Source organism: Pongo pygmaeus, chromosome 10, assembly GCF_028885625.2.
Source record: "Pongo pygmaeus isolate AG05252 chromosome 10, NHGRI_mPonPyg2-v2.0_pri, whole genome shotgun sequence".
Taxonomy (NCBI): Eukaryota; Metazoa; Chordata; class Mammalia; order Primates; family Hominidae; genus Pongo; species Pongo pygmaeus.
Genome location: NC_072383.2, coordinates 103319460 through 103346526, shown reverse-complemented (window position 1 = coordinate 103346526; position 27067 = coordinate 103319460). Strand labels below are relative to the sequence as shown.

Genomic DNA, 27067 nt, shown 5'->3' with positions numbered 1-27067 from the left:
GACCTTACTGGGCCCAAATTCACTGGGCATCTGTTGGAAAGGCAAGAGTGAGACTGGGGCTTGTTTAGAGTGAGGATTTCTAGGAGGGGGTAAGGGAGAGGCTGAAGCTGGATAGAAAGGTTGGGGTGGACCCAGAGGAGCAGGGCTTGAGGGTGCTGGCTTCTCTGCTGGGGTTGCCTCTGGGACTTGTATCTTTAATTTCCTGGCCTTGTCCCTTGCAGCCTTCCCTGAGACGGCATACACGGGAGCTAGGTCAATCCTAGATTGTCGGCAAAGGTCGGGATTGCCTTGCAAGGTATAGAAAGCCTGCACATATGGGACCTCAGACCATCTGTCCTCACGTCTACAGAAAAGTTCCAATTGCCAGATGGTATTGAAATGAATGTTCCTTTCCTGAGGCCAAGCCAGTCCTTCCTATAAATCATAATTTGGCCAAACCTTTGTGCAGAGAGCTATGAGGTGCTTTTCCTCCAGATTCTGAGGGTCAAAGCAGTCCCAATGGTTCAGGATACACTCCAGAGGAGTATAAGCTGGGAGTGGTGAAGAGAACTGTTTGCCCATTCTGAAAGACAGGGAATAGAGGCTTCCCTCATTTCCCTTCCCTTTTTCAGCGAAAACTCAGGATGTGTTGGAGAGAGAAAGTGAGCATCCTCCCTTCACTCTCTACCTCTTATCCCTGAGCCCTGGTGACCTTGGCAAGTGCTGGCCATAGGTGCAATTTCAGTATGTACCCATGAAGCAGAGAAAACCTGGAGAATAGGAATTAACCGCTGTCACCTATGCCTCCCTTTCTCCCTGTTGTTGGCAATCTTTGAGGTCTCTGGGACTGTTCATGCCATAAAGCATGGCCTCCTTCTGTGGGGTGGGTTTCAGTTGGCAGGAATTGGTCCTGCCCATTTACATTGTGCCTATTGCCTGGCTTTGAATCCCTCGCACCTGGTTTTTCTTTTTAGGGCTTCAGCCTGAAGCTTGGAATCGAGTTTGGGACTGAAAAGTTATTTCAGAGGCTGTTTGTATCTGTTTAGAGTGTCTCAAATGAGCCCTGCTGAATTTGCAATTCTCAGCCAGCAGGGGTCATTCCTCCCTTAACTTCCATATCAGAAACAGAGTTGGGAGGGGGAGCCCTCTCACACAGAAAAGGAAAAAACAGAAAAACAGTTTAAGGGGCAAAAAGGGGGAGATTCTGGAGGAAGAACCCCTTGCTTAGTGCAACTGGATTCCTCTAATTCTTATATCTTTCCCGTGGTTCAGACTGGGTTGAATTCCTTGGCCAAAGGAGAAATGTTCCATTGACACAGCAGGTGAGAAGCGCCCTATCTGTTGACCCCGTGGGGTCCTGGCTACCACTGGTTTTCTCCTGCCCTCCTTGTGACTGTTGGGTTTGGCTTTTGCCTGCTGCAGGCATGCCCAGGTGCCTGATCTGGGAGGGGTAAGAATAAGGAGAGGTGCCCTGAGCCACACATGCCTGTGACTGTCGAGGTGGAGGTATACATGCACCTCTAGGAAAAAATTGGTCTGATTTGCACCTTTGGTGGCTGAGCCAAATGCTCATTTTACTTAGTAACATTGCTACAGCCTGTAGCAAAACTCTTAATATTATAAAGAAAGAGATAAGAGCCATTTTAAACCTGTGAGAGAGAGAAAAAAGAGACAAAGTCTGGGGGTTTTGACTGGCCCAGTTAGGGCGGTTTAAAACTCTGTGAAGGGAAACAGAGCCTCTTACCCGCAGGAAAGAGAGAAAGGTGGTGGAGTTTTGGAAGAGAGGCAGACCCGACAGTTTCACATTCACTCACACCTTCCACAATCCTGGATGAGCCCCCAGTTGAAAAGGTAAAATTTCCCTTGTCCTCCTCTCAGGGCATGTGATGGGAGTGTGGTTCACTTCTTAGTGCCCAGCTGCTCAAACCTCTAGGGGAGCATACAGACAGGCAGGTGGTGGGGCTCTGACCCCACGGCATTGTCTAGGGGTGAATGTTTGCAAGTGAAGCCCCAGTGGGCATGTGTTACAGAGTGCTCTTTTAGTTTAGCTATCTGTAGGCAGCTTGTGCTAGCTCAATTAGACTCCTGCCTTATCACAAGGACAGAGGGCTTTCTGTATCCTGGATTCTTGTCTTGGTGTACTTGAAGAATCAGATTACACATGGGCTTAAAGAATGAGTGCAAGGTTTTATTGAGTGAAAGTAGCTCTCAGCAGATGGGGGAGCCAGAAGGGAGATGGTTTTCCCCTGGAGTCGGGCCGCTTGGAGGCCTGAGCTCTCCTCCAACTGCCCCAGCCAGACTCCACATCATTCTGCTGGTGGATGGCCTGCTTGCATGCTGGTGCCTGTCGGCGTTCCTCCTGATGTTCAGCCGCCCATATGTTCCTCCACTGATGTGCTCCTCTCGATGTCCAGCTGCCTGTGTGTCTACCTGCTAGGGTCTCAGGGGGTTTTATAGGCACAGGATGGGGGCGTGGCAGGCCAGGGTGTTCTTGGGAAATGCAACATTTGGGCAGGGAAACAAAAATGCCTGTCTTCACCTAGGTCCCTGGGCACAGGCCCGGGGGTGGAGCCCTAGCCAAGGACCACACCCTCCTCCACACAGCACTTCCCTTCCCCTCAGCACTTCCCTTCACCTCAGCACTTCCCTTCACCTCTTCCGTATCATTTAAAGGGACCACACCCCTTCTGGCACTTCGTATCAATGTTATGAAATACATATAGATAGTAAAATGGTTACTATAGTGAAGTAGATTAAAATATCTGACATCTCATGTATTTTTTTGTGTGTGACAAGAACAGCTAAAATCTACTTATTTAACAAAAATCCCTAATACAATATAATTTTATTAACTTTAGTCCTTATGTTATATATTAGATCTTTAAATTTTGCCTTTTTATTTTCTTGACCATGTATTTTAAGAGCAGAAGTTCTAATTTGAATGAAGTTCAGTTTATCAGTTTTTGCAAATGATTAGTGCTTTTTATATTCTAAGAAATCTTTGCCTATCCCTCAGTTGTGAGGGTTTTCTGTTTTAGAGATTTTCTAGTTTTAGCTTTTATTTGAGTCTCTGACCATTTTGAATTAATTTTTGTGTATGGTATATGATAAGGCTTGAGGTTCATATTTTTCAGTATGAACATCCGGTTGTTACAGCACCGTTTATTGGGAAGACTCTCATTCTCCCTTGAATTATCTTAGCATCTTTGTCAAAAATCAATTTACTATATATATATGCAGGTCTATTTCTAGACTTTCTTCTGTTCCACTGATTTATATGTCTATTCTTAAGCAACCGTTGTTTTCTTTTGAGCCTTAACTTGTTGTCGATTTTAGTTCTAAAAAGAAATCATTTACCGTTTTTTAAAATTGCAAACTCTTCTGTAGGTAGCTCTCATACATATATAAGTATTTTTATGTTGACAGGTATAGATATACTAAATAACCAAATGTAATGTAGATGCTTTTGCCACTGTGATTTCTGCCAAAATCAACATCCTTTTATTCTCTACTCTCAACATAGAGTTTTGGCATTTCAACAGCAGTAGTAATTATATCTACAAATCCTTATGTGATGCTGTATCTCAAACCTTCTGGAAGTCCAAGTTGATTATGTCTGGGTTTTCACACTTGTCACTTCTCATAGCTGCTTTTTCCAATATGTTAATTAATTAGGCATTTTTTCCTTTTGTACATCAAACTCTATGCTGTTCTCTATGTTCTTTCTCTAAGCAATGACTTTAGACTCTCCCATGTCAAAACAAAATTCTTTTTATAGTTTTCAAATTTCTCAGTTATTTCTTTGCCCCTTTCTCTAATTCCCTCTCAATATAATGAGTTTTCTTCTTATCAGTTTTTGTTTTGTTTTCTTAACTTTTTTTATGTCAAAGGAGTTCAGAGCTATACTTCTGATTTTTTTTTACCTGCAATTAAAATTTTTTCAGGTAGTTTCACTTTCTAGAGATATCTATTACTCAATTCCTACAGATTTCGAAATTATCTTTCTAAATCTGTTTTCTGAGACCATATGTCCCCTACTTAAGAAATAGTTCTCTATACTGAGCTTAGTCAAGAGAGGGATGTTAGGTCATTGTCTCATGGGGCTATTTTTTGTTTTTGTTTTTCAGTTTATTGAGTTTTGTTTCTTCTCATAAAACAGCATATATTCCTTATTGTCAAAATTGCTCACAATCCTCACACGCAAAGGCCATCATCACAAATAATTTTGGTGTGTATGCTATTTTTTAAAACTTTTTTAAAAATAATTTTTCAAACTTGAGTAGTGCTTTGGAAAGACACTCAATAAATAGTTTTAAATAAGCGAATATGCGTTTTTCCAGTGAAATGTTTTGCTGGGCAACCTGCAGAAGGCCTATTTGAAGTGGGCATGGTAGTAGACTCAGGGCCATTTTGGCTATGGGCAAAAAGGGAGCACATAAGTTGTACAGGGCCTAGCCTCTGCTGATTGCACCTTTCCTTAACATTCTATGGATATCAAGAGTATTGTACTAATTATACTTAGCATATAGTAGAAAATCAATGTGTTCATTTATTTTAGTTATTTATATATGCTTCATTCACACTTTTTTTCTTTTTCCTTCTTCTTGTTAGAAACCAAGAAACAACTTTAGTTTGAATATTTCCTTGATTTTTAGGCTATCATTTCTTAATATCAAGTGACATTAGCTGTCTCTAGTTCTTTGCATTATTCCATCAGAATGACATGGTCAGATGAGGGAGTATCCATGGCAGGTGTAACTAGGCAATAGTTAATGAACACCCAGCCAAGAATGATGATATCTTTTAAAATTCTAAATTGTACATTAACTGTTGAATAAAGAACAATGATATGTATAAGGTATAAAGAATAATGACATAGTGAATGCTAGTACACTTAACCTGTCAGCTCAAAAATATAACACTACAATTGCCCTAGTACCTACAGGTTTAGAAGACACCTATGTGCCCCATTCTCCTCTCCAGAGGAAACTTTTCATCCTGATAGCTTTCATGGCTATGTTTTCCCTTGTTATTTTACTGTATGTATTTGGACACCTAAATGTTGTTTTATTTCAACATGTTTTTAAGTTTTAGAAAATGGAATCATACTGAATATATGCTTAAGTGACTTTTTTTGCTCAGCATTGTATTTGAGATTCATTCATATATGTAAGTGTTATTCATCTACTATATTTAGTTGGACTACCATGCAGCTATTTTACTGTTACATAGTATTCTATTGTGTGAATATTCCACAATTTATTCAACCATTTTTCTTTTAATGGACTTTTTAGATTGTTTTTAGTTTTTGCTATTAAAAATCAAGGCTATGAATGTTATCATGTAGGTCTCCTGGAACGTATTATAAGAGTTTATTTTGTAAAGAAGATCTTAACCATTTTATGTCATGGGCTCCTTGGGAATTTTGTTTTTAATATTATGGGATTCTTCTCAAATTAAGGTTTTTAAATGCGTGCAATAAAATACATAGGTTTATAAAGGAAACCAACTCTCTCTATATATGTAATGTAAAATACATATCTACATATTTTTAAAGCCCTGATTTTTAAATTATTAGATTCAACAGATATAAAATTACATTTCAAGAAATATAGTCGGAAGAAACCTAGAGGAAAAGAAAAGAATCACAGAAACTGTACACATTGTTCACTGAAAGTTCTTGTATAACAATATAGAAGATTGTTATTATACTCATGACTTTTTGTCTTTTCACATTAGAACTAAATAAAAAGTCAAGAGTGATATAGAAATTCCCTGCATTAGGCGGGGCGCAGTGGCTCATGCCTGTAATCCCAGCACTTTGGGAGGCTGAGGCTAGTGGATCACCTGAGGTCAGGAGTTCAAGACCAGCCTGGCCAACATGGTGAAACCCCGTCTCAACTAAAAATATGAAAAAATTAGCTGGGCATGGTGGCGGGCACCTGTAATCCTACCTACTTCGGAAGGCTGAGGCAGGAGAATCACTTGAACCCAGGAGGGGGAGCTTGCAGTGGGCCGAGATCGCACCATTGCACTCCAGCCTGGACGACAAGAGCGAAACTGTCTGGAAAAAAAAAAAAAAATCCCTACATTAAATGACTATGTGCATATTTTCATTAAATGTCAAGGACGTAAATATTTAAAATGTTAAATATGACAAATGACCTTGTTTCTTAACTTATCTACTCTGCTGTAACACTATTGACAAGGATAACATATATGTAAATTGTTTCTAGGTTTTGTTTTGTTTTGTTGTTAATAGAGATGGGTCTTACTGTGTTGCCCAGGCTGCAGTGCAGTAGCATGATTATAGCTCACTGTAACCTTGAACTCCTCAGCTGAAGGTGATCCTCTTGCCTCAGCCTCCTGAGTAGCTAGAACTACAGGTGTGCACCACCATGCCTGCCTTTTTTATTTTTAAGTAGAGACAGGGTCTCATCATGTTGCCAAGGCTGGTCTCAAACTACTGGCTTCAAGCAATTCTCTGGCCTTGGCCTCCCAAAGCACTAGGATTACAGGGATGACCCACCATGCCTGGCCTAGGTTTGGTTTACTGATGCTCATACCAGTCTCATAGAGGTGTGTTGATAGGAATGGAGGACGGTGTTTGAAAGCATTATTAGACCTTGGCAGGGTGGGAGGACAGAAAGCCAGTGTGGAGGGAAGGGAGCTGACACTGGCTTTAGGTTTGCTATAGCAGATTTGGTCCAGAGAGTCGGGATGCCTGATATTACTGAGACGTTAGGAAACTTAACACAGCTACTACAGCATCACAGCTATTCCCAGACCTTGAGGCTGTTAACTGGCTGAAGAATGTAGAATCCGGTCAGCTCTTGTGAAAACTCATACCTACTAAAGACTCCACAGCATTGTATCCTTACAGGAGGAAAAAAAGGGTTGGGGAAGGGGGGTTCTACTGAATTCATACCTCCAAAGTCTTACATGAGTGCAACATGGTGTAACCTAATCTCTAGCTGGAACCCTACTGGTAAGGGAGTCTGAGAATTATAGCTCTAGGTGTTTCTCTCTCTGTCAGATAAGAAAGACCATAAAAGGAGTGAGAATGGATGCTGAGTGCCAGTAGTCAATATCTAGCACAGTACTCATTCTTCATAGTTTATTTGTGTCTTCTCTTTTTATCTTAAGATTATCTAACATTTATTAGTCTTATTTGCCTTTTCAGAGGATCAACTTTGACTTTGTCTTCACTATCATGCTTGTTTTCTATTAATGTTTGTACTTGCCTTTAGTATTTTTTCATTCTATCTTAGGTTTATTGTTCTTTTTCTAACTTCTAGATATGAATACATAGCTCATTTATTTTCAGTCTTTCTTTTCTAACATAACCATTTAGGTGCTGCATTTCCAGCATTCTACAATTTTGATACATAAGAATTAATTATTGATTAGCTCTACATATTTAATAATTTGCATTATGATTTCACTTTGACACATGATTTAATTTGAAGTATAGTTTAAAATGTCCAAAAATATGGGGTTTTTTTGGTATCTGTTACTGATTTCTACCTGCACTGCAATTAGGGAGTGTGGCCTTTGTGACAGTAATCCTTTGGGATTTTATTGTGAATATTCTTATTGCCTAGTATGTGGACAGTTTTTGTGAATATTACCTATGTGTTTGAAAAAAAAGTATATTTTCTAAATGTTGGCTACAGTATTCTGTATATATGCATTAGATCAAATTTGTTGATTGTGTATTTGAAATGATCTGTGTTTTTTCAGATTTTATACAGTTGATTTATTGTTTTCTCAGAGAAATGGGTTATAACATCTCCCACTAAGATGATGACTTTCTCTTTAAATTTTATTTATTTTTTTTATTTTTTGAGATGGAGTCTTGCCCTGTCGCCCAGGCTGGAGTGCAATGGCACAATCTTGGCTTACTGCAACCTCCGCCCCCTGGGTTCAAACAATTCTCCTGCCTCAGCCTCCTGAGTAGCTGGGATTACAGGTGCTTGCCACCACGCCCAGCTAATTTTTGTATTTTTAGTAGACATGGGGTTTCACCATGTTGGCCAGGCTGGTCTCGAACTCCTGACCTCATGATCTGCCCACCTCAGCCTCCCAAAGTGTTGGGCTTACAGGTATAAGCCACTGCACCCGGCTGTCCTCTGTTTTCTCTTTTCTTTTCTTCTGGATCTCCAAATAGATGTGTTTGAGAATTACTGTCCTACGTATTTATGCTATCCTCCATATTTATGGCATCTATTTTCATATTTCCCAACTCTTTATATCTTTGTGCTACTTTGCATTCCTCTAGATTCATCTTTCATTACTTATATATTCAAGTGTGTCTAATGTGCTATTAATCTCACCTATTGAGTTAAATTTCAGAGGATGAAATTTTTACTTCTAAAAGTTCTAGTTGGTTTTCTAACTAATTTGTTCATTTCTTCTTTTTCTTTAAAAATATGATACTTATATTCTGTGCCAGATTTTTCCAGTGTCTAAAATCTTTCAGGTTCTGATTCTGCTTTCTATTATTTTTGCTATTAGTATCTTGTTTCATTTCATGTCTATGTCATATGACTATTTATACCGAGCTCTTGCTCTTTTAAAACATTGATGCTTTTTATTTTTAAATTGACAAATAAGGATTGTATATATTTATAGTATACAACATGCTGTTTTGATATATGTATTCATTGTGGAGTGGCTAAATCAAGCTAATTAACATATCCATTCCTCACAAAATTGTCATTTTTTTTGTGATGAGAACATTTAAAATCTACTCTTTTAACAATTTTCAAGTGTAGTCATGTGCAGTGTATCAAGGTTTTGGTCAACCACAGACCACATATATGATCGCATCCTATGATTATAATGGAGCTGAAAAATTCCTGTCACCTAGTGATGTCATGGCTGTACCGTCCTAGTGTGTTACTAGTTAGGCTGTACCTAGTGTGTACACTAGTTATCTAGTGTGTCCCAGTTACACTGGTATAAACAAACCTGCTGCATTGCCAATCATATAGAAGTCTAGCACATTTCATTATGTATAGTACATAATACTTGATAATGATATTAAACAACTGTTACTGGTTTGTGTACTTACTACTATATTCAAAAAAAGTTTAAAAGTAAAAACACAAAAACAGAAAAAAAGAGAGCGGAGAGAGAGGCAAAGAAAAAAAAATAGGAAAAAGCCTATAGGATAACGATATAAAGAAGGAAAATATTTTTGTACAGCTGTACAATGATTTTGTGTTTTGTCATTACAAAAGTGTTTAAAAAGTAAAAAAAATTAAAAAATTTATAAAGTTACTCTCAGCTAAGTTAAATGATTAGCAAAAAGATTTTTTATATGTTTAGTGTAGCCTAAGTGTGCAGTATTTATAATGTCTACATTAGTGTACAGTAATGTCCCAGGCCTTCACATTCACTTACTACTCATTCACTGACTCACCCAAAGCAACTTCCAGTCCTGCAGTCTTCATTCATGGTAAGTGCCCTACATGGTAAGTGTACCATTTTTTAATCTTTTATACTGTATATTTACTGCAACTTTTCTGTGTTTAGGTATACAAATACTTCTGGTTCTGTTACAGTTGCCTACAGTATTCAGTACAGTCACATACATGCTATATAGTTTGTAGCCTAGGAACAACAGGCTGTACCATATAGCCCAGGTGTGTGGTAGGCCATACTATCTAGGTTTGTGTGCATACACTGTCTGATGTTTGCACGGTGATGAAATTGCCTAACGATGTATTTCTCAGAATGTATCTCTATTATTAAGCAAAGCATAATTGTATATGGGAAGATATGCATAAGTTATATATAAATACTACACCATTTTATGTAAAGGACTTGAGTATCCTTGGATTTTGGTATCCTTGCGGGAGGGGGTCCTGCAACCAATCCTCCCATATGGATACTGAGGGACAACTGTCCTCAATTTGGGATTGTTAGACCACATAGGTAGTTGGATCCTGGCCCAAATCCACGTAAGGGTCACCTTGTGGTTATAAATTCTTAGGGGAGACTTTTTTCCCACCGTGTTAGTACCACAGTCAGATAAGTTTCTTTCCTGCTCCTTCTGTGGGGGCTGGTTTATTTCTTATTCAGAGGTGCAGCTTTTTATTTTATGTGAAAATCTTCTATTAGGCAGGCTCTCTACCTGAGGCAGGCCTTGCTTTTGTCTCCTGTCTGCTGTGCCCTGTGCCATCATCAAAACCAGCAGAGGGTGCCTCCATGTCCCCTGGAGAGGCAGAGGGCACAAATGGTCCAGGGCAGCCGCCTGCTCAGGATCCTCAGAGTCTTACCCTGGCGTGCTGTTTCCTTTTGTTTTGGGCCTCCAAGGATTCCTTTCCTTCATGCCAGGTCAGTGATGCATTTTAAAAGACAGTTTTTGTATTTTATTGAACATTTTACATTGTTTTCTGTTGGTAGGTCATTTGGGGTATTTTGTTTATAATGCTGCTAAAAATGGAAGTTTCATCTTGGTCTTTTATCATGTTCTTGTTTTTTGGGTTGTGTTTCTATTTTTGTTTTTTCGTATCTACAAGTAGAAACACTTCCTTCTCCTTTCTGGCTGCCCCCAGTCAGTGCCCAGCAGGGGTAATGTGGTATGGGGGAAGCAGTGTGGGCTTTGGAATCAAACAGACCTGGGTTTGACTCTACCACTTGCTAGCTGTGTTACCGAGCAACCACTTCACCTTTCTGCATCTAAATTTTCTCTTCTGAAAATAGAGATAATGATACCCACCATAGTACCCAGGAGGAAAAAAGGTAATCAAACATTAGTTTTCTTTTCAGCAACACCATTTATTTCCCACCTTCCCCCACCTGCCAGCCAACAAAATAGTTCAAGCCAAAGAAAAGATGCTTATATCTGAATATAAAAAGTAGACTGAATTCCTGCTGATTGATAATACTAAATTATTCTTAGCAGACATTTAAATATTAGATTTTAATGAGTAGGGTTTCCAGCCTGGAAGCCTGGATTAGGGAAGCATATTTTTTGTAAAGGACATGAATTCAACCTTTGTAAAGCTAGGGGTTAGGAAGAACTGTATTAATTTGCTACTTCTCGGGTTTATTTGTATCATATTTCTAAGCATTCCTCTCCCAAATAAATCATCTTTCTTTACACTATATAGAAGGTGTTTATTGGCAGTTGAGGCATTAAGTGGATGCTAACACAAGGGAATGTTGATTCTAGCTCAAAGAAGGACCTGGCTGAAGGAATCAATATCGTCCAAAGCAAATATATATATTTTGTACTTTATATATTTATTTAAATTCCAAGAAATACATTTAGAACGTGCATAATTAGCTGAGGTTACAAAGTTGCCTTTTCAAAAGGCATATTTACCTAGAGAGGTTATGCATATTTCATAAACAACAGATGATATAAAAACACAGTCTACCCTTGGTGTGTCCAATGTGCTTTCCCAAGGAAAAGCATACATTCCTTAAATTATCTTAAATTATCATTTAGCTTTAAAACAAAAAATGTTGCATTTAAGAAGTGCCTGCTACTTGTTGTCATTTTAATAATTAATTACACACAGAGTTCCAAGGAAACGGATATCTTTTGTTAACTTGCAAAAAACGAATAAATTTAAACCTGCTTGAACTTTGTCATCACAATACCTTTAAAAATAAATTGCATGGGAAGATAACTTTATTCATATTGTATAAGTAAATCCAATAAATGGAATGAAAGTTTGCAAAGGCAGAGAGGGAATATCACAAAGGTGAATAGAGCAATTTCTGCATAGTTCACAATGAAATTTCTTACCTCTATAATTTAGCGCTAGAACAGACTATGAAGACATAAATTTATTCGTTTTGAAGACTGAGGGATCAGAGAAGTGACAAATGTAACTGGTTAGTGTTAGAAACCAGACTTCTATTCCAACAATCTTTTAAATAAAGTCCATAAATTCTGAGACAGTGTAATAATTGATGTATCAGTGATGATGGCACCAATATTTACTGAGTACTTACTATAAACCAAGCATTTGCTTAGCCCTTTACCTATATTATCTTGTTTAATTTTGGCAATCAGTCCATCAGGTAGGTAATGATAACCTCATTGTACAGATGAGGAAACTAAGACTTGGAGAGTTTTTTTTTTTTTTTTCACTTGTTGACAGTAACAGTTATTCAGTGATAGAGCTTCTTCAATAGCAAACATTTGTTTCATTTATCATGTGTAAGTATTTTGCTAGAAACCAAGGGATCAAACAGAAAGAAGACATGGTTTTCTTCTTTTGGGGATTGACACATTAGATCCCTACAACCTAACATGTAAGGTGTATCTGTAAGATGAGTATGTTAGATGAGTAGTGTTTTTTTGTTTGTTTGTTTGTTGTGAGACACAATCTTGCTCTGTCACCCAGGCTGGAGTGCAGTGGTGAGATCTCAGCTCACTGCAAGCTCTGCCTCCTGGACTCAAGGGATCCTCCCACCTCAACCTGAGTAACTGGGTCTACAGGGGGCTAATTTTTATAATTTTTTAGAGACAGGGTCTCACTTTGTTGCCCAAGCTGGTCTCAAACTCCTGGGCTCAAGTGATCCGCCTGCCTTGGCCTCCCAATGAGCCACCATGCCTGACTGAGTAGCTTTCATATGTTTTGACCACAGCACTTGTAAGAAATATGTTTATTCTGAAACATATACATACATAAATATGTGTAAATTCATAGCTAAAAAAGTTTTATGAAATACCCTTACAGTGTGTTACATATGCTACTTTCTATTCTAGTCCATTCTATTCTATTTCAATTTTTTAAAAGCCAGTTGTGACTGGGTGCGGAGGCTCAAGCCTGTAATCCCAGCACTTTGGGAGGCCAAGGTGGGCAGATCACCTGAGGTCAGGAGTTCGAGACCAGCCTGGCCAACATGGTGAAACCCCATGTCTATGAAAAATACAAAAATTAGCCGGGTGTGGTGGTGTGCGCCTGTAGTCCTAGCTACTCAGGAGGCTAAGGCAGGAGAATCACTTGAACCTGGGAAACAGAGGTTGCAGTGAGTTAAGATTATGCCACTGTACTCTAGCCTGGACAACAGAACGAGACTCTGTCTCAAACAAAACAAAACAAAAAACCCATTTGTATTTATATGGCTATATACATATATATTTAAATTGTGTGTGTATGTTTGTGTAAAACTCTTTAACTACTAATAGTCCTTCAGAGCTCCTTTAGCTATTTATTTTGTTATTTATCCCTATATTTTGTTTGGATTGCTAATTTTGCTTTATTAAGTTGAGAAATTACCTATTGACTTCTAGTTGTCATAGACGAGGATTTTGCTACCTTGCCCTGTGCCTTATTTCCCCACCTTCCATCCTCCTAGTGTAGTAATGCTCAATCTTTTTTTTAATAAATTGTTTTATTACTATGACTTATAAATGTCATTTCTCACAGAGCCATGTAGTGTATTCTATTTTCTTTCTCTTTATCTCTTTTTAATTTTCTTCTGGAGATAATTACCATATTTTTCCACTTGCATAGTTTTCTACATTTCTGAATTTTTTATTTTATTATTTTTTTCTTTTTTGAGACAGAGTCTCGCTCTGTCGCCCAGGCTGGAGTGCAGTGGCACGATCTCAGCTCACTGCCACCTCCATCTCTTGGGTTCAAGCGATTCTCCTGCCTCAGCCTCCCAAGTAGCTGGGATTACAGGCATGCGCCACCACATCTGGCTAATTTTTGTATTTTTAGTACAGATGGGGTTTCACCATGTTGGCCAGGCTGGTCTCAAACTCCTGACCTCAGGTGATCCACCTCCTTGGCCTCCCAAAGTGCTGGGGATTACAGGTGTGAGCCACTGTGCCTGGCCTGAATTTTTAAATTTCTTGATTTTTTTTGCAAGTTCTCCATCAACAGCTATCACATACCTAAATTAGTGTTTTGCCCCTCAAAAGTTTATTTATTATATCAGATAATTTGCTCACTTGCCTTTATCATGGAGACCTGGTATCCAGAGCATTCCACCCTCCTGGTCTGGCTTTGGTGCCCTGGGCCACTGCACAGCTGTCATCCTGGAACCTTCTCTCACTGCTCTGTTATGTTGCCTCTTCCATTTTCTGAATCCCATTTTTCTCTCGGTTCAAGCCCTCATTTTGCTTCAACACGTTTTCTAGATAGTTCCAAAGAAAGAGAACATGGGAGAAATATTTTCTGAGTGCATGCATGTCATAAAAGGCCTTTCATTTATTCCCAACACTTGATTGATAAATTGGGCACAGATGTATAGGTTGGAAATATTTCCCTCTCAGGATTTTGAAGATGTTACTCCTTGTCTCCCAGTGTTGCTGTTGAAAAAAATCAGATTCTTATTTCTTCATAAATAACCTGTTTTTAAAAATCATAGCAAAGCTTTTTTAAGTTCTTCCAATGTGCCAAACACTGTTCTAACCATTCTGCATTATTTAACATTCACATCACATCTCTGTCTTGAACGGGGAGGAGACTGAGACATGGAGAGGTTAAGTAACATGGAAGTAGGGGTGGGCTGTTGACTGGATGCTTTACTATTAAAGGACACGGGGACTGACCATTTAACTGGGGGCCTCCAAATGTGAGCATCTACTCTCCTCTCTGGAGGTCATCCTCCTGCCTGCCACTGTTCTCAGAACAAAATACGAGTCTGGAGGAATCCTCGGGTTAGGTATGCAGACTCTAAATTATCCCTGATTCTCAGTTAGTACCTCAAAGTTTCTAGTGTCTTTGAGTCCTGCATCTCTACCACTCAGTTTCTCCAGAAAACATCCTTCTATTTTCCTACATGGAGAGGACAGTTTGCAGAAATGGTGAATGTGGAGCTAGCTCTACACACAGACACGTAAGTAATCTTTTGGACTTAGCCTTGCTTTCAGCCTCAGCACCATCTAATACTTCCAAGTCCAAACCTTTCGTGGATTCTACAGGGACATACTGACTTCTTTTCTCACATGTCCCTCTCAGTAGATATTCTAAGTTGTAGCTCATGCGGCCCTGGTCAGTGAGTTACCATTAACCCAACGGTTTACATTTTTTAAAATTATGAAATATAAACATACACGAAGTAATAGGAAATAAGATAACCATGTATTTACCACTCAGCTTTATCAATGATCTGAAGCAAATATTTCAAAATAAATTAAAAAAATGCATCATATATATGGTTGGTAACTCCTGTGTATCCCTTCTTGTGCTCATTTCATCCTTCCCTAACAGTTATCAGCATTCTAAATTGGCATCTATTCTTGCCATTATACTAAACTATTTATTATACTATTGCTACAAATGTATATATCTATAAATAACATAGTTTTATACTTCTATACTTTATTAAAATGATATGCATAGTCTTCTGCTTTTTTCATTCAACTTGTGCTTTTGAGATATATTCATGTTGATTTATATAGTTCATTTTCATTTATTTTAGCTTCTATATAGTGTTCAATTGTGTGACTTAACAGTGAATTTAGCCATTCTGTGTCAATAGACACGATTTTTGCTCTTACAACAGACGTGGCGAATACTCTTGCACATCTCTCAGTATGCTTGTGTAAGAATTTCCCTGTGTGGTTTCCGTAAGTACACCAAGATACTGGTCCTCTCAGTCCTTAGGGTGGCAACAGGAAGACCTAGAGTCAGCAGAGCCCCTGAGCTAGTATCCTTTGGCCATGAAAAATTTTATTTTTCCCCAGTGGCACAGGAAAAAAAAAATCATTATTTCTATGTAGGATTGCTGAACTAAGGAGATACACATCTTCACATTTAATAGATATTACCAAATTGTTCTCCAAAGTAGTTGTACCAGTTTACGCTCTCATCAATGTAAGTTCTTTTTTACTAAAACAAGGTACTGTAGTGATGGTTGAGAACATGGGCTTTAGTGTTGGACTCTGTGAGTTTGAGCCTGACTCCACCTGCAAGCTGTGTGATCGTGGGCAGGTTTCTTGGACTTTGCCTTAGCTTTTTTTTTTATATGTCAGAGGATTAGTGGACCATATGCTGTCTGTGGCAACTACATAGCCACTTAACCTCTCCGACTCAATTTCTCCAAATGAACATTAGGAATAGTAAACCTACCTACTTCCTGAGAATGTGGCAAGGAATAATCGACTAAATAGGCAATAAGTAAACAATGGGTTGAGTTGCGTTCCAATGAAATGTTATTTACAAAAATAGGTGGCAGATTGAATTTGGCCCATGGGCTGTAGTTTGCCAACCTTACTCTAGAAAAATCATTCAGGGCAGATATTATACAAGAAATTACTAAATGATGTATGTATCATATAATATATAAATTTGTGTATATAAGTATATATTTAACACATTGTTAATACGTAAACATGTAATATTATAATATATAATATAAATTTATTCATTTATTTTTCTTGCTAATCCCAGAGAAATTAGCTACCCTCATTCTTTTAAAAACTATTGTTTCCTCCTGTATACATTACTTATTCAATCAGCAAATTTACCTCCATACAGGAGGTAAATTTACCTCCATACAGGAGGTAAATTTACCTCCATATACTTCAGTAATTTTGAGTTTAATACATAACTTGTTCTATTTATAGATAGCCAAATTTTTTTTTAAGTTCTGCTTTTGGTCTTTTCTTCTTTCTTTAACCTAACATTCTACTCTCTGAAGCAACATATTATAAACCTAGCATCTGCTGACATGATAACCTTTGTCTTAAGTTCACATCTCCTATCCTCCTTGCCCAGGACAAACAATTCTTATTCTCATAGGAATCTCCTATATGACAGTGTCTCAAGCTGATTTGCATTCCGTCAATCAGATGTTGTCTACTTTTTTAAGTTAGTCACTTTGCTAGGTACTGAAGATGCAGATGTGAACCAGTTTCTCTGAAAATAGGGCATCCAAAACAGAGCCTAGATGTGGCCTGGCTCACTGGGGGGTCCCATGGGATGACTCTCTTTCTCTCAGTCTGTGCACTATGCTTTTAGTGATAGAACTTGATATCATGCTGCCTTTTTGCCTTTCCTTTCATCCCCCTAAACCAAGGCTCTTATTCTTTCAAAGTAAGTTTGGCAGATATTAGGCCCCGTATTTTCTTCAAATGAGAATACTAGGCTCAGAGTGGTAAGAAACTTACCCAGAGGCAGAACTGAAAATCAAATCCAGATTTTACAACTTCCAACTCCAGGATTCTTTCTAATATTCCATGCTTCCTCCATACCCAAAACAGATTGTCCTGGTAAAACTTTATATGATTCCAAAACAGTCTCTACCAGTGAAACACTAATGAAGAATTGACCACATGCAAAAGACAATAGGGCTTAAAGTACAACCTCTCTCTGACAGATATCCAAAGGCATGTAAAATTCATGCATTTGGAATAGGTACATGTCTTCCTATGTTTGGACAAGCCACTCTCCTTCCTGGTAAAGGTGTTAGAGCTAAAATGATAGCACACAGTAGTTTGGGTCCCAAGGCAAATGCCTCACCCCCACGGCCTACTTGCCAGGTTAGTGAAAGGTCTCTTGGCCTAGACCCTAGACCTGGGGTGGGCTTCCTCCTGCACATACCAGGGGCCACAAATAGTAGTAAGAATAATACTGTTAAAATAGACTAATAACAGACATTTATTGAAAGTTTATTGTGTGCCAGGCACTGAATTATTTAGTATATTATTTAATCCTCAGAACGTTCTTACAAGGTAGGTACCATTTTAATGTTCATTTGGATAAATAGAGTCAGAAAGGTTGAGTAACTTTCCTTCAGTCAGCTAGTAGACAATAGAGAAGGGCTGTAAAGAAGTGCTTTTAACCACTGTGCTATACTTGCCAACTTGTCCAAAACCAGTGAACATTATCCTTTCTAGTCCCAAATTTCTTTTACTGCTTCAGGGGTTTGAAAATTTAGAAAATCCCACAGAAATACAAACTACCATCAGAGAATACTATAAACACCTCTACGCAAATAAACTAGAAAATCTAGAAGAAATGGATAAATTCCTCGACACATACACCCTCCCAAGACTAAACCAGGAAGAAGTTGAATCTCTGAATAGACTAATAATAGGCTCTGAAATTGAGGCAATAATTAATAGCTTACCAACCAAAAAAAGTCCAGGACCAGATGGATTCACAGCCGAATTCTACCAGAGGTACAAGGAGGAGCTGGTACCATTCCTTCTGAAACTATTCCAATCAATAGAAAAAGAGGGAATCCTCCCTAACTCATTTTATGAGGCCAGCATCATCCTGATACCAAAGCCTGGCAGAGACACAGCAAAAAAAGAGAATTTTAGACCAATATCCCTGATGAACATTGATGCAAAAATCCTCAATAAAATACTGGCAAACCAAATCCAGCAGCACATCAAAAAGCTTATCCACCATGATCAAGTGGGCTTCATCCCTGGGATGCGAGGCTGGTTCAACATACACAAATCAATAAACATAATCCAGCATATAAACAGAAACAACGACAAAAACCACATGATTATCTCAATAGATGCAGAAAAGGCCTTTGACAAAATTCAACAACGGTTCACGCTAAAAACTCTCAGTAAATTAGGTATTGATGGGACGTATCTCAAAATAATAAGAGCTATCTATGACAAACCCACAGCCAATATCATACTGAATGGGCAAAAACTGGAAGCATTCCCTTTGAAAACTGGCACAAGACAGGGATGCCCTCTCTCACCACTCCTATTCAACATAGTGTTGGAAGTTCTGGCCAGGGCAGTCAGGCAGGAGAAGGAAATAAAGGGTATTCAATTAAGGAAAAGAGGAAGTCAAATTGTCCCTGTTTGCAGATGACATGATTGTATATCTAGAAAACCCCATTGTCTCAGCCCAAAATCTCCTTAAGCTGATAAGCAACTTCAGCAAAGTCTCAGGATACAAAATCAATGTGCAAAAATCACAAGCATTCTTATACACCAATAACAGACAGAGAGCCAAATCATGAGTGAACTCCCATTCACAATTGCTTCAAAGAGAATAAAATACCTAGGAATCCAACTTACAAGGGATGTGAAGGACCTCTTCAAGAACTACAAACCACTGCTCAATGAAATAAGGATACAAACAAATAGAAGAACATTCCATGCTCATGGGTAGGAAGAATCAATATCGTGAAAATGGTCATACTGCCCAAGGTAATTTACAGATTCAATGCCATCCCCATCAAGCTACCAATGACTTTCTTCACAAAATTGGAAAAAACTACTTTAAAGTTCATATGGAACCAAAAAAGAGCCTGCATCGCCAAGTCAATCCTAAGCCAAAAGAACAAAGCTGGAGGCATCACGCTACCTGACTTCAAACTATACTACAAGGCTACAGTAACCAAAACAGCATGGTACTGGTACCAAAACAGAGATATAGACCAATGGAACAGAACAGAGCCCTCAGAAATAATGCCACATATCTACAAATATCTGATCTTTGACAAACCTGACAAAAGCAAGAAATGGGGAAAGGATTCCCTATTTAATAAATGGTGCTGGGAAAACTGGCTAGCCATATGTAGAAAGCTGAAACTGGATCCCTTCCTTACACCTTATACAAAAATTAATTCAAGATGGATTAAGGACTTAAATGTTAGACCTAAAACCATAAAAACCCTAGAAGAAAACCTAGGCAATACCATTCAGGACATAGGCATGGGCAAGGACTTCATGTCTAAAACACCAAAAGCAATGGCAACAAAAGCCAGAATTGACAAATGGGATCTAATGACACTAAAGAGCTCTGCGCAGCAAAAAGAAACTACCATCAGAGTGAACAGGCAACCTACAGAATGGGAGAAAATTTTTGCAATCTACTCATCTGACAAAGGGCTAATAACCAGAATCTACAATGAACTCAAACAAATTTATAAGAAAAAAACAACCCCATCAAAAAGTGGGCAAAGGATATGAACAGACACTTCTCAAAAGAAGACATTTATGCAGCCAAAAGACACATGAAAAAATGCTCATCATCACTGGCCATCAGAAAAATGCAAATCAAAACCACAATGAGATACCATCTCACACCAGTTAGAATGGCGATCATTAAAAAGTCAGAAAACAACAGGTGCTGGAGAGGATGTGGAGAAATAGGAACACTTTTACACTGTTGGTGGGAGTGTGAACTAGTTCAACCATTGTGGAAGTCAGTGTGGTGATTCCTCAGGGATCTAGAACTAGAAATACCATTTGACCCAGCTATCCCATTACTGGGTATATACCCAAAGGATTATAAATCATGCTGCTATAAAGACACATGCACATGTATGTTTATTGCGGCACTAGTCAAAATAGCAAAGACTTGGAACCAACCCAAATGTCCAATGATGATAGACTGGATTAAGAAAATGTGGCACATATACACCATGGAATACTATGCAGCCATAAAAAAGGACGAGTTCATGTCCTTTGTAGGGACATGGATGAAGCTGGAAACCATCATTCTCAGCAAACTATCGCAAGGACAAAAAACCAAACACCACATGTTCTCACTCATAGGTGGGAATCGAATAATGAGAACACATGGACACAGGAAGGGGAACATCCCACACCGGGGCCTGTTGTGGGGTGGGGGGGGAGCGGGGAGGGATAGCATTAGGAGATATACCTAATGTTAAATGACGAGTTAATGGGTGTAGCACACCAACATGACACATGTATACATATGTAACAAACCTGCACATTGTGCACATGTACCCTAAAACTTAAAGTATAGTAAAAAATAAAAAATAAATAAATAAAAAAAGAAAATCCCCCTACTCTAGGTGGATCAAAGAAAAAAACATTTATCTGGTCCCAAAATTCAAAGCTTCACAAAAGTCTTTATATTCCTGATATTCTAGAAAATATTTATATACAACACCTTCATGTTTGAATAATCTTTTAAAATATTTCCATTTTATGTATATATCTGTCTATAACTACATAGATGAGCCATTTCTAAATGCATTTACCTTCTAGTTATTGGTCTTACTACTGCACTGAAATTTTCCTCGACAAGTCACAAATGGCCTTATAATTAGTAAATGAATGGTCAGTTTTCCGTCTTTATTTTATTTGATATACCTGCAGCAGGAGACTGTTAAATAATTCCTTATTTAAATTTTTATTTCCTTCTTCATAATGTCTTCCTTTTTCACAGGTTTATCACATAGAAAAACAGTCTTTTGGAAACTCTACAGTGCTATTAAAATATCCAAATTATTATGGCTATTGGGAGGCTAGAATGAGATCTATATGAAAAGTTGAAGAAAAATTTTAGTACCTGTAAACATACATGCTGTTTTTTTTCTTGTGAAATGAAAATATTCTTGTCAACCAAGTATTTCTTATTTTCAAGCATGGTTCTTGACTTAGACACATGCGGTCCCTTCCAGAAGCCAGTGGTTTAGGCTTGTGGCCATGTTTCATGGGCTAGGAATGTCCAGGCAGCCGGAGTAATCTCTGGTGTTCTCTTCTAGGTATTTACCTTGCTGTGGATTGCTGACTGGATGGTCCATCACTTCTGGAGGAAAGGAAAGGACCCGGATAGTTTCTCCATCCCCTACCTAACAGCATTGGGTGATCTGCTCGGGACAGCTCTGTTAGCCTTAAGTTTTCATTTTCTTTGGCTTATTGGAGATCGAGATGGAGATGTTGGAGACTAATAAATTCTACAAACTGCTCTCAAGTTACCAAGGAAGAAAATACACGACAACCACTTATGGCTCTTTTTCAAAACTCTTAAATCAGTAGTTTGACTTTTGCCAGGGTAATCTTCAGTTGGCCCTGATTCAATTAAATGGCCTTAATTTTTTTTTTAAGGAATTTGTGTCAAAACCAGAATGAAGAGTATTTGTGCTGCTTTTCATAGAATAAATGATAATTTGACATAGACATGGATATAAGTTCCAGCTCTGAAATTAATTAGGAAAGAATATAGGATGTTTACAGTGAATAATTTTAAAACCACAAACATAGCAGAAATGTACTTTATTATTAAATTTGTAATGCAGGATTAGAAGAAGCAGAGCTCTAGTTTAGCCTTTCTTGTCTCACAGATGTGCTGTATCCCAGGCATACTATAAAACGAAGGGTGCCCAACCAAGCTTTGAATCATATTAACAATACCCACCTCTATGCTAGCTGAGGATAAATTTACCAATTACTCATATTTAAACTGGCCTAAATATGTTTTGCTGAGCATAAGATAAACTCACTTTTACCTCCATCTAAAATTACCCTGTGCCGATGCCAATTCAATTTCAGCTCTGCAAGTTCTTGTCAGGCTAACCTTTAAACATTGAGTGATCTTGAGAGATTGTTAATGAAAGCAGTGAGTCATTTTTTGATGATTGATTTGTTGGAAAAATGTTGATGTGTTTTAAAAAATGTAATCTTCAAAAACAGAAGATAACCTGAGGTGCATTTGTAGAGACAAGACTGTACGAGAATGTGTGTGTGTGTGTGTGTGTGTGTGTGTGAGAGAGAGAGAGAGAGAGACTTTTGATGAAGAACTAAATCTTGGATTGCTGATAGCAAAGATCATAGTGCGGTTGGAATATCAGCAATATAGAGTTATTCTTAAACACATTTTATTGACATGTTTTTGTCATTGGGTCCAAAAATTTTGCTGCTGACCAGAATTTACTATTTGTTACCTATATTCTTTTTTTTTTTTTTTTTTTTTTTTAAGACAGAATCTTGCTCTGTCGCCCAGGCTGGAATGCAGTGGTGTGATTTCGGCTCACTGCTACCTCCGCCTCCTCGATTCAAGTGATTCTCCTGCCTCAGCCTCCCGAGTAGCTGGGATTACAGGAATGCGCCACCACGCCCAGCTAATTTGTTACCTACACTCTAATTAATAATTTCTTATTTTAAAAAGTAGTACTATTTAATATAATCAAGATAGGAGATTTAAAATGAGCAAGTGATTCATTTGCTCTTTTAAAGAAGCCCATGACTTACGCTTTTAAAAAAGAAGTTGGTGGGTTACCTCAATTATTGTTGATGCTTAAACATATCCATTTGTACAGGCTTATTTCTACGTGGGACCCTATCATATATACTATATTTCTCAAATAATTTTTCTAAAACTCTGGCCTATATTCTAAACACTTGACCAACACCTTAGTTATTGAATGGGTAACCATTTTTAAAGCACATGTGGTTCATTTTTTAAAATTCAATCTCTCAAGACCGTTAGATATTTAATAATTTAAGCTGATAAGGGTATCAAAATGCACATTAACTTTGATCATCATGATTTAAATTGTAACTTTGTGTTATTATATAAATATTAGGTTGTTTATAAGTATATTGGGAAAAGTATTCTTGTTAAGCTCTTTTAAATGAGGGGACTGTGGTTTAGAGTTATATATTTTTGCTTATTTTTAAACTTTAATTATTCCATTCTTCTGCCTTATAATAAAACTTTTAAGGCAGAGAACTGAACTAATTATAGAATTTCTCCTTTGGAGAGTTATAATGTCACATAGTGAACATTCTTATAAAAGAAAGAATAAGTTTAAGTTGATGAATATTTAGCTGCAAAGATTTTTTACTTAAAAAAAATCCATGAATAATATCTTTGATTTTATTATAAAGCATTTGTAAGTTATTTGCATTTGAGCTGTAAGATTCATAAACATTTACATTTCCCAATGATTTCTATTTTGATTTTTTAAAAATATACAGAGCAAGCTACATTTTTAAAGCATTAATCAACAACTTTATTGTATTACACATTCCAGTGCACAAACACACAATATCATTTAATACAGTAGTACCTGTGAAATATATCAGATGGATATTCCTATCTCTGATTTATAGCAGAGGAAACCAACATTCAGAGAACTTACATTTCTAAGGTTGTACAGCTGCAAAATTACCAAATTGTGAAGTCCCTAACATCCAGGTTTTCATAATGCCGGTACTCTTTCTATGACACGTTTATGACCCTCCAAATGTACCAAAACTACCTAACTAATTCACCGAGAGGAAGCCAACTGCAAAAATAGGATTTTTAAAAGTACGATAGAGTATTACTACATTTTTTCGATTTCAGACAAAGAAACCTCCATTTATTATATCCTGATGGTGAGTATTGCCAGCTCTAAATTATTTGTATTTCTAAGACCAAGGAAAATATAGGTAAATGAAAATTTTGAAATAAAGAACAATGCCTTAATTTGTAAAATCTATCATTGCTACCACCCTGCCCAGGTCTGGCCATTTGCCATAAATGCTGGTAAATAAATACAATGACTGATAGAGTTCTGTCTCCTTTCTCTTCTGCTACCCAACCTTGGTTACAGCAACCAAATGTCTAAAAGGCATGTAATAGGAGAAAAAAATAAAAACATTAGTCACCAATTCGCCGATTATAAAAGGGATGTAGATTCCTTTAAATTATTACTGACCTTTTGAAAGCCTTCACGTAAGTATGCAACAGATAAAATGACTCATTTACCCACAACAATAATCTATTATCAGTCTTAAGTAATGTTAATTCACTGTATTTATTTTTATACAACATAAAAACTTCTGCTTTCCAAACTTCTTCCTTTTCACTAATTTATCAGCCACTTTATTTAGACACAGATAACACTTTTAAAAACATTTTTCTTTCTTGCCCATTTTTTCTTTCAAAAATAAAGTTTCTTAGAAACTGATAAAATGGAAACTTATGGTAATATGTCTTCTAGTAGATGTCCAAAAATTCCACACCTAGACTATCAATGATGTAGCCAAATAAAGGCCACTCAAAAAAATCAGTAATTGGGATTCCTTGCCTTATATCTATGGTATAGTGTACCCATTTATAATGGGGTTCTGCCATCTTCGAATTGTTTTAAACTCAAATAAAGAATAAAATTTAAGAAATAATTATCCAATCTTGTTATGCTTACTTCTTGATGAACTAGAGAACATCAAGCCAGTGTGGAAATCTCCCAGAAGAGACTGGGGTAATTTATGTATACATATGATATTTATGAATTATAATAAATTGGGCTTTGATCATATCTAGACCTCTAATGCATTGCTTTGCTACTTTTTGACGGTCAAATACTCTCCTCATTTCTTCACTCCTCTCATTATCCAGCTTACATTGCTTGGTTCATCAGTCCATACATCTGCAACTGCCTCTCTCATGCTGGCAGGACAGAACACAAACTCTGGATAAAGACAGCTCTCTATGTTTTGCCTGTACCTGAGTGCTCAATATGGCTCATGAAAAACACACAACTCCTCTGACAGATAACTTTAAATTTATAACCTCAGACATCAAGTTAACCCCCAACTGCCCAGCAACCTACTCTGTTTCTCTAATGACTTTACTTTCTGAGAGACATGTCTTTGTCCCCAGCACTTTACTGAAAGCAAACTTGTTGTCAACCTAAATAGTAAACAGAGAGAAGGTTTCTAAAAGAAAATGATATTCAGGAATAGGCACTGCAATGGGAATACACGTGCCACAGTGTTCCCATTGCATATGAACTACCTGCATATTCAGCGAGGTAAAGGAAGGAGGAGGTTTTTAAAGAAGAATTATGAGTTATTTTGAGATAATTATCCTTGGCTACAAGGATCGATAGCAAGCATGATGCCAGTCTGAGGTTGAACAGGTGTTTGCTGGGCAGATATTCTCACAGAAGTATTTTTTGTGTGTAAGGTTGCAATGGCCATTGTACAAGGTTGTGGTTTTTGCAGAGTCTTTTGTGATGGTTTTTGTTACTGGGCATTTATGCATGAGAAACCTTTCTTCATGGCCTTCTCTGGCTCTATTTGTCAGAGTTTTATTAACCCAAGTGACTCCATTATGTTTCTGACAAGTTTCACATTCCCCCCTTTTGATCAAGATATTTCTCCAAAAGCATCACTGACCAATCATCCTGTATTCAGGTGTTGATAGCCCCTGATGCCAGGATGGGCCTGTCCTGGGTTGCTGGGTGTGGTCCTATGTTAGAGGAAGTGAATGGTGGCTAGGAGTCAGTGTCAAAACCCTATTATCCACATTTGAGCAACAAGGGAGGTTTGAAGGGAGTGGATCTCAGGCTAAGTCTACCTGGAGTCCATTATTAAGTTCAATTTTTTCTGTTCCATAGTTGTTTGCTGTTGTCTCAAAAGTGCTGGGCCAGCATTGTTCTGTTAGGAGTTCTACTTCTGCAAAAATTTAACAAGTAATAGTGCAAACTTTAAAAAGGAAATAATAGTAATATGAAAATCCCTGTTTGCATAATGGTTTTGAGCTGTGAATCTAGGCTTAAAGGCAACTAATTGAATGAAGCAAATGACCATAGGGAATTAGGTAAGACCTGTTGTAACCATGTGGCTATGTTTTTATTTTGCTTATATGGGTTTCAACTTTACCAGAGGGATTTATCCAGGTATAGCATGTAATATTTGCAATAGCACAGAAATTTTCTTATTTAGCCAATAAATAATATGGAGCTATTTATCATCTAGTATCCCATGACTGGGTTGAATTAAAGCAAAAGGTGAGCACCAGTTGTATTAAGGATGTTGCCAAAGTCACCCAATAAGTGGGCTAAGGAATCTTTTAGATTAGTGTCTGTCTAGTTACTGGCAGAAGCTACTGATTAAGAAATTTACACCATTATCCTGCCAAGTGAAAAAGGTAGCAGTAAGGGAGGTCAGGGTCTTGTTATGATATAGTCTTGCGCCAGTATCTTGGGAAGAGCTGTCTACAGCATGAAAATGTCAATTTCTTATCCTGTTTGCAGTTTGAATGTCTCTGGTTATGGCATTAGGCAATTTGGTGAACTCTTTGTGTGGCCCATACATCAGGCACAAGACTTGTTTCCTTAAAATTTATCATTTCAGCTTATAGAGATTTAGGAACAGAGCAGTTCCTGTTTTTAGTAATTCCACGGAAGAAAGTTGGATTAAAGGAATATAAAAGAATTCAGGATCTAGTCTACTCTATAGGTAAATAAGAACCTGAAAACAATGCACAGAGCTATAATCTAATAGCAGATGTATTATAGCTTTTTCTTTATAAACGTAACTATTTCTGCCTATGATGATCACACAGGAATCTCAAATTTAAAAACCTCTTGAGGCTAGGAAGCCAAACTAAGGAAGACTTTAGATGTTACCTAAAGTCCTAAGGCTCCTGAG

At 37.7% G+C, this 27067-nt stretch overlaps 1 protein-coding gene across 10 annotated transcripts in view; it reads left to right on the top strand.

Annotated features, from left to right (window-relative positions):
* SLC41A2 (solute carrier family 41 member 2) overlaps window positions 1-24198 on the top strand; it is a 156589-nt gene extending 132391 nt beyond the window's left edge. For 7 of the 10 annotated variants that reach the window (XM_054444307.2, XM_063646649.1, XM_054444309.2 and 4 more), the window contains one exon: window positions 21406-24198. In XM_054444307.2, coding sequence (XP_054300282.1) covers window positions 21406-21591 — 186 coding nt within the window. In that variant the 3' untranslated portion in view covers window positions 21592-24198. The remainder of the gene's footprint in view (window positions 1-21405) is intronic. The other 3 variants (XR_010122687.1, XR_010122686.1, XM_054444315.2) reach the window with 2 other exon arrangements.
* Window positions 24199-27067: the final 2869 nt, after the last annotated feature.